General features: G+C 35.7%; 1 protein-coding gene across 1 annotated transcript in view; it reads right to left on the bottom strand.

Moving 5' to 3' along the window:
* Nucleotides 1–2,032: 2,032 nt before the first annotated feature.
* The window catches only part of asip2b (agouti signaling protein, nonagouti homolog (mouse) 2b), a gene marked incomplete at both ends in the record, with an annotated part of 7,839 nt that continues 780 nt past the window's right edge, over nt 2,033–9,091 (bottom strand). Inside the window, 2 exons of the mRNA XM_083889507.1 lie at nt 2,033–2,200; nt 4,822–4,895. Of these exons, the coding sequence (XP_083745633.1) occupies nt 2,033–2,200; nt 4,822–4,895 (242 nt within the window). The remainder of the gene's footprint in view (nt 2,201–4,821; nt 4,896–9,091) is intronic.

Below are 9,091 nucleotides of genomic sequence, written 5' to 3'. Positions count from 1 at the left end.
TATCACCACAGCCTCCTTCCCTTCTGTTGACCATGGTGTGTGATTGACAGCTGGTTCAGTCCACTAGGTTCCTGGTTGCAGTTTTCAGTTTCCAAGAACATTTTGTGTGTGTTGAGGAGCTCAACGTCGACTATAAATTATTGAAATTCCGTTTGAACAGTATAACATTCAACATTAAAGTAATTTAAGAGTCATTTAAGCTTCCTCGATGAGGCACATGTTCAAAGAATCATCATATTTTTAGCCTCTTTGCAGTAATACGAGACTACTTCTCTGTCCTAACCCCCGCCGCTACCGCCCCTCACGTCCATGGCTTTTGGGGGAACATATGGTAATTATTTACAACTGTGCCACATACTGTGCACCACATGCTGTAACATTGCTTCGGTAAGATTTGAAAATGCTTTACATGCTCACATTTTTAAAACACACAAACCACCACCACAGTTTGCCCAATGGGTTTTTATCTCTGTGCTTTCCACAAAATCAAATATCCATTTGTTGCTTTGTTTTGATCCTTGTCTAATTATAACTATTAGATTTCCGTGGCATTTTTTCTTTTTTGCAGAATCTGAACTGATTTCCAAGAAACTTTGTAGATGGGTGGGTCGTGACCCGAGGGAGCATGGAGGTCATGCGTGTCGGTTTTTTTTCCTCTTATGAAGAAGAAAAAGAAGATGAAGAAGAAGAAGAAGACCACCATGGTGGTGCACAATGACAAAAAAACAAGCCGGTATTTGGGAATACTTTGTCTAACTGGATATGTCTCGTGTGTTTGCCTAAACCTGCACACGTGTGTCACTGCTCTTCATGTTTCTGTTTTATTATTTCCTCGTCATTTTCTCCTAAAAATGGACATGTTGTGTTTGCATCAGAGTTTTTACTTTACAAGTTTTATTTGTAGAGTACATTTCTGCAAGTTATAAACGCTTCACATAATCTAGACACAATTCAAAATAACATACACACATAGAGGTCATTTCTTTTCTTTTTTTATATTAAACATTCATTTTGGCTGCTTTATGTTAAGGACTATGGCAGGCTACTTGTGTTACTGAACATTCAGTGACAGAATGATAAAGAAAAGTACAAAACACATGGATGATACAGGCTTCTAAAGTATTTATTTAACAGCACTGACTTTATTCATAAAGCTACACAAAGTAAAATACCGTAATAATAGGACAATAATTAGAAGATCTTCATTTAGGGATAGCACATCGACTTCTCTCTCAGGCTCAAATCAAAGGGAGATGCAGAAAAGTATATTTCACCAGTCATTAGTGTGCAGCAGGATTTATAACTATTGAGGTATTCAAAAGCAGCATCATGGTTTTTTTTATGTTTAAGCCAGACATAAATCCATTGTCTTCAGTTGATTTAAAGGCACCATATGTAAGAATGTGGCCAAAAATGGTTACTGCATTCAAATTCAAAATACAGAGGTCTTTTAGGTTTTGTTTACTGACGTAACTGGCAACCTGTGGTTGCTCGGCAGCTGAGACTCTACTGACTGCAATGATTGGTAGATGGCGGTAGGTGGCGCCACATGCCAAAACATGATTTCAAAACATAAAGATGATTTGCAGTCTGCAAAATATTTTTTTTAATGCAAATATTTTTTTTAATGCAAATATTTTGTCTGTACTGTTGTTGTTGGTGAGTTCAGTTTGTTATATGAACATTATTCCTGAGTCTCTGTGACATATTAGGAGGATTTTATGGCCAGTTGCTTTAGATTTATTACATAATGCACCTTTAATTCACATCTCTCTCTCCCTCTTTCACACGCAGGGATGTCGACGACGCCACAAACGGAAAGAACCCTCACTTTTTCACCTCAGACGGTTGTGTTTTTGTTCCTCATTCTCACTGAACTGTGATCATGACGTGGTCTAAACTGCACCGGTGCTGCAAAAAGAGACAGAAACCACACAATGCCACTGGGCAGCAATTTTTTACATTTCCCCCCAGTATAAAACACCAATATAATGCTGTATAAATGATGTGTTGTCTTCACGTGATGTGACATCTATGTCCTCTTTAAGCACAGGTGGCTCATCCTCCAGCAGTGGCAGACGCTGTTGAAGAGCCGACACCGACAGGAGGCGCAGGGGTCGCAGCACGGCACGCGGCTGGAGCAGCTGTCCATCAGGTGTCCACAGCGGCGAGCCGGGCTCGCGGAGTCTGGCCTGCGCTTCTGCGGTGATCACAACAAACACAGCACTTGTGGGAAATAATAATAAAAAAAAGTAGTAGGGTAAAACCCCTGTTGACCCTTTGACTCTACGGCGAGTAGAATAAACACGATTTAACCACACAGAGATAAACTTTATAGCATCACTAATGTGTTTTACACTCAACGGGTCAATTAACCATGTAACTGTCATGGTGAAGAGCCCACAGAAGATTATGGTGACTCTTCCACCTCAGCTCCACATAACATTATTGCCTTTTCCCCTAATTGTTTAACAGCCTGGAATGTGAGGTTTTTTTTTTGGTTCACTCTCACTTTCTCAGAGACACATTACGACCCTGGTTTTAGCCTCTTTACTGTGGGTAGAATTCACTTTAAAGGTTCTTTTAATCACTGAGAAGGCAGTTAACGCAGTTTGCTGGCAATCTTTTGTTGCAGTGTGATCCTGATTGTGCCCCGGAGATCATAAAAACTCTCTGTTGAAAAGAAAACAAGGCGAATGGCGGCGAAGTGAGAGCGCCTGAGATCCTGGGACTCCTTGAAATCAGAACTTTTAAACATGCTTTAATTGTTCTGTATGGAGAGAATTTTGTTCCTTTATTATTCAATCAAATAGAAAAGATTTCAAAGCAAAAAAATGAGATTTGAGAGCAAAAAACAGTAAGTTGCAATCAAAAAAAAATAATTTGAGATCGAAACAGAACAGAAAAATATGAGAGAACATATTTCTTCAAATTCAATCAAAACTAATGTTTGTAAGTAAAAACATACAACCATTTTGCTTGCAAATCAGTCCTCTTTGTTGTGTAGGCGGGGCCTAGGCTGGTGGATGGGAGAAGAGTTTCTATTGGTTGGTTTCACCTGACTCCGGCGCAGCTACGTCTTCTGTTTGCAACTTACTGTTTTTTTGCTCTCAAATCTCTTTTTTGGTTTCAAATCTATTTTATTTGATTGAATACTAAAGGAACAATATTCTCTCCATTGTTCTGCATTACCAAAATGTATCTATAAGTCTCTTTTTTTCCCCTTTCTTTTTTTTATCTTATTAGCATTTATTTGTGAAGCACTTTCTAACTTTTATTTGAAAAGTGCTGTGTAAATGACGATTTCTTTCTATTCCCTGACAGGAACTTGACAGATTCAAGCCGATGAGACAGTGACAGCCAAATGTGAGTGTTTTAAAGTCGCACAAGAATGTAGTTCATATACTGTAGGCCCGAAGGTTTTTTCTTGGTCTTTTTCTTTTGTTTATTTGTCATGCTTTGTGTGATCCTCCCCTGAGGACTCTTGCATGTGGATAAAGACTTTGACAAAGTCGACAGGCAAACGTCTCTGATTGTTTCCATAAGACGTGCAGCTCTGGTCAGATGTTTATCTTCTGCGCCTCCTTGTTCTGTCACTCACCCACAGCTGAGGTGTTGAACAAACTGTGCTCACGATGTTTTCTTGTTTCCGAGGCCTGCGCTGTTTTTCCTCACTCTGCTTTTATAGACCCTGAGGATTTAAGCATTCTTCGGAGCCCTCTGTCTGATGTTTAACATGTGGATATACATTTTTTAAAATGAGTTTATTATTTATGATTTAGTGTTGGTGACCTTTATGCAAAAGCAGAGGTGATTATATTATAATTAGACCTGAGGTTTTCAAACTCGCACAAACTATAACATCAAGTTATAATGAGAACTGGCCCATGATCTCCCCTACCTTATATATATATACAGTATATATATATATATATATATATATATATATATATATATATATTATACACAGAATATAATAAAAAATAATATAATAAATATGAGCTACTGTTATAAACAGTGAGCAATATTTTATCAACAATAATAATAATTATACTTTTTTAATAGGTTATATACATATATATATATATATATTAGGGCTGGAACAATTACTCTATTAATCGACTGCTAAATTGAAGCTTTTTTCATGATTAAAACAAGATTTCTGATTGAAATCATTCAATAAGTGTATAATTATTATTTTTAAACCGTTTTCTCACATTTTATGACCAAATTTATGACCAAACGATTACTCGAGAAAATAAACGACATATTAATCGATTACGAAAATAAACATTAGTTGCCGCTCTAATATATATCAAACCTTTAACTTTTAATTTCATTTTGAATCATAAATGGGTTTTTTTTATCATCATAAAACACACACCTTTGTTTTGAAATTTGGTGGAATATCATAATATAGTCGATTTTAAGCAAATTTCCCTGCTTGAACTTGTAAAATCCCTCATATATTACTCAAATTTTTTTTTTTTAAATAGTGCGTTTCAAATTTTAATGTTTAAAAAAAGTGTCTTTTCAACACTAAAGGTGTTAAACACTTATAATCTTACACACACTGATAGAAGCCACATTGTCTTTCCAGGAATCTACTGGTTTGGATTTAAATAACTTTTTTTTTTGTGTGTGCAGAACAAACCTAAAAAGAAACAGTGGGTTTAAGTTAAAGCAGTGAACATATTTTCTCATCAATAATCCTTTGGGGTGGAGCTCTGGTGTTTACATTCAAAGGTTCCCTTTAATTCCATGTATTCCTAATTAATGACACATCTTAAACAAAGAACAGCAACAACAAAGGAAACTTACGGGAAGTCGGTTTTCCTTCGATAAGGAAATCTTTTGCCTTGCAAACAGTCGTCTGGACTTTCCTGGGCTCAAAACTAAGGATGTAAAAGGAAAAAAAAAAAAATAGAATAATTTGTGTTAACTTTCAATTTCTTCCCTGTGGAGCACACTTCAATTTTTATTAAAATTGCTCCACACTCACTCATGAAATTGAGAATTTGGATTTATCGACTTTCAACGCCCACAGTATTGTATTTATAGAACGTTTACATGTTAACATGTTTACATGCTGTGTGGAATGGCCATTGCAGGAATATCGAAAAAATAGGAATAAGAATGTTTTTTTTCTGGATATCAAATATGATATATTTTAACCGTGCTCTGTATGAATGACAGAAGTGAATGACTTGGATATGTGATGATTTATGAAGGATAAACTGACTGAACCCAACAGGAGAGGAAATCCAGATTGTTTGATTTATTGACACAGATGAACAAAACCAAGCCAAAGGAAGGAAAAAAAATACACAACTGAGGGGGCAGATATTTCACAGCAGCCATTTAAACATACAGTAAAAGCACAAGTGTTACTGATCACATTAATAATCGATTCACATAGGAATCGCGATTCTAATCATCCACGATTCAGAATTGATTCATAATCTTCAAAAATCGATTTTTGAGTTTCTATTTTGAAAAACCACACAACACACCAGTTTGTGTTATTTGTGTACACTTTATTTTTGTAACTTCTGCGAGAAAAAGGCAGCTAGCCTAAGCTTTAATTTATGCAAGTTGTTTTTTTGTACAATAAGTAGGTTTTTATTTGTTTTGACTGAATAAATGTTAACTTTTGTCTTAAGTTTGCCTTTGTGTGATCACATTATCACATTATCTTAGACAAACTGTATTGTTTTGATGCCATAATTTGCCTTAACACACTGTGCATTACATTTTTGAACTGAGAATCATTTGAATCGAGAATCGTTTGAATCGTATCGGTTGAATCGAAACGTGAGCCACCCAAAGATTCACATCCCTATTGCTGTCTATCCAGTTTATACTGAAAACCCATATGTTTTATATTTATAGGATTATAGTTTTTTTTTCCTTTGGCTTGGTTTTTTTTATTTTTTCAAAATAACTGAGTTCCTTCTTTTTCCCCCAAATACAATTATTATCCTTATTATCCTCTATAATCATCACTACCTTAAGTATTTCAGGCTTGTTTCATTATGATGAATGTTTCAATTAAAAATAATAGCACATACTTTTACACACATTTGCAGTTGGCGTCATCTTGACAGCAATCCTGCTTTGAAGTAATTCATCTCAAACCTTTCAGGAGAAGAACAGTGTGTACTGTTCTTCAACTTTAAAATAAAGATGATGTCGGAAAAAAAAAAACACAGTGGAACAAAACCCCATAACCTCAGGTCAGAACAGTTTATCCCTAAAGTAACCTTTCTTCACAGACTGATGCTGTTTCTCATATAAAATTGGACCACACTTTAAGTTACTAATGAAAAATGCATCAATCTGAACTCACGAACACTAAATGTGTCTTGTGAATGTTGTGAATGTTGTACTTTATGAATTATGCAAACCAGGTTTATTATTATATACAAGTGCAATATACTATCTGTAATGTAAATATCTAGTCCATACTGTATATATTCCGGAAATTGTCTTTTATGTACAATATACATTCTACTCTATTTAACTTTTTTTCATAGTCTTAGTGTTAATATCTTTTTATATTGTACTTCTCTTGTTAATGCATGGTTATTATTTATTATCCTTAGATTTACTGTCTTGCTGCTGTAACACTGAATCTCCCCACTGCGGGACAAATAAAGGACCTTCTTATCTTATCTTATCTTATTATAAACCATTTGGTAGAGGCCTGTATCTGAAATACTGTAGGATCCAATTAAAATATATATATATATATATATATATATATATATATATATATATATATATATATATATATATATATATATTGTCATTATTGTTATCATAAATAAATAAAAAAAAAAAAAAAAAAAAAAAAAAAAAAACGCTAATAAATATTTTCCTTTGCTTTTTTCTTGGTGCATATCTTAAAGGGTTAAATAAATAAATAATGACAGTGGCAAACGTGCAAAAGCAGGTTTGTAATCTCATTTCATCTTAATCTTATTTCCTAACTGTTGCCAAACAGTTAAAAAAATCACAATGCCAATATTTTGTCAACAATTAGAAAATATGTAAAACAAGTGTTTTACTGTGTGTGTAATGTAATGATAATACAGCGTCCACAAAAGCTGAACTCCAGTCAAATATTTATTTATAAGACACATTATTATCATTATTATTACTAATAAAGTTTCCTCCTTACTTTGTGTCAGCTGACTCCAGCTTCTCAAAATCACACTGTCTAAACTATGTGGAATATGAGAAGATCCTCTAAATCTGTCCAGGTGAACATCATTTCCTGTGATGCTTTGAACCACGTTCCCAAAACACAACAACTTAATATTCATCACGTGAAGCTGCGAGCGTCTGAGTGTGTCAGTCGGTGAATGTTTCAATCCAAACAAACAGACACCGTGTCTTTTACAACCAAAGACCAACCAAAGGAAGTTCACAAAGACAACAAATCAAAAAGCCTGTGGGACAATGGACGCTGACTGGACTCTCTTGTTCTGTCCAGCGTCCTGGAGCTCATCTTTGACCACATGTGTACATTTCATCTGTTCCTTTGTGAAGACAGGAAAAAAAAGAAAGAAAAAAAGCGGCTGATATTTCATCTGCTGTCCCGCTGATGCTGAGGCCCTGGCACTCACACTTTGATTTTCTGGAGCCTTGTTTGCATCTGAGAGGTCTTAGATGTGGTTTCATTGTTTCTCTCTTCTGACCCCAGCACAGATGAACCATCAAACACCACAGTCACTTGTTACTTTCTAAGTTTTTCACTTTTCTTTTTAACTTCATCAACGTCTCACTTGAGACCTTTCTGCATGGAGTTTGCATGTTCTCTTTAACGATTAACGATTCTTTTCGTAAACTATTAATCTGTCACTTATCTTCTCAATTAATCGTTTGGTCCATAATATCAAATTTGATCGGTGTTTGTCAAACCTGGAAATGACAATGTTCTCGAGGCTAAAACAATCAGAAATCTTGTTTTAATAATGAAAAAAGCTCGATTAATCGATTATCAAAATAGTTGACAATGAATTTAGTGATCGATTCATTTTTCAGCTTGAATGTTTTCCTGTGATGGACTGGTGACCCGTCCAGGGTGAACCCATCTTTCACCCTGTGTCAGTGACCCTCATGTGGAGGAAAAAGTGGTAGACGATGAGACAACATTCATCCATTATCTACTCCTTTATCCTCCACAGGAGGGTCCCAGGGGGCTGTGCCTATCTCAGCTGACACAGGGCGATAGGCGGGGTCACACCCTGGACAGTTCGCCAGTCCACAGGGCCACATATAGAGACAAACAACCATTCACTCAAGAGACAACATCTCACTTGCATATATATATATATGTACATATACATATATATAGTTTTAACTTGCACCTTGTCACGTGGTTAAACATCACTGATTCATTCATCTTCTCCTGCTCTGTCCTCCAGTGGGAGGCGCTGGTGCCAATCCAACTTTGACATGGGGTGAAAGGTGAGGTCACACCCTGGACAGGTCACCAGTCCATCATAGGGACACAAAGAGACACACAGCCGTCTACTCTCACGCTCCCACAGTTTAGAGTGTCCAATTTGACAAATTCACACATTTGCATGTTTATGGGCTGTGGGCTGACAGAGAGAACATATAGAACCTTTGTCTTCTTATTGGCAAATGCAAGAGTGCTAACCCTAGACTGTGTTACGCACCATAATAGATCGTGTGAGGTTTAGGCACAAATGATCCTGAACCCTAACCCTAAAAAAGCAAACAAATAATTTACTTCAGTTTAATATTCTGAACATGTCTTGTAACAAGATGGGAGGTTATAATTTAATTAAATGTAAAAAAAAAAAAAAAAGTATTGCGTTTCTGCAAGTTTCAATTTTAGAGTTAAAGGAAAACTACAGAGCACTTCATAATTATAAAAGTATTGTTTTTAAGGAGACGAGTGGGGTTTATGTTGAGGGGCGGATTTATAGATTTATTATTGATGTTTTATCATACACTGCACTTAGAAATAAAAGTGCTCAGTAGAACCATATAAGGTTCTTCGGCTTGTCCTCATAGGAGAACCCTTTTTGGCTCCAGGTAGAACCTTTTTATAAAG

The sequence above is a fragment of the Microchirus variegatus genome (genome assembly GCF_963457635.1).
Source record: "Microchirus variegatus genome assembly, chromosome: 5".
NCBI lineage: Eukaryota > Metazoa > Chordata > Actinopteri > Pleuronectiformes > Soleidae > Microchirus > Microchirus variegatus.
The sequence above is the reverse complement of the archived record's forward strand: the minus strand, read 5'-3'. Positions and strand labels throughout refer to the sequence as shown.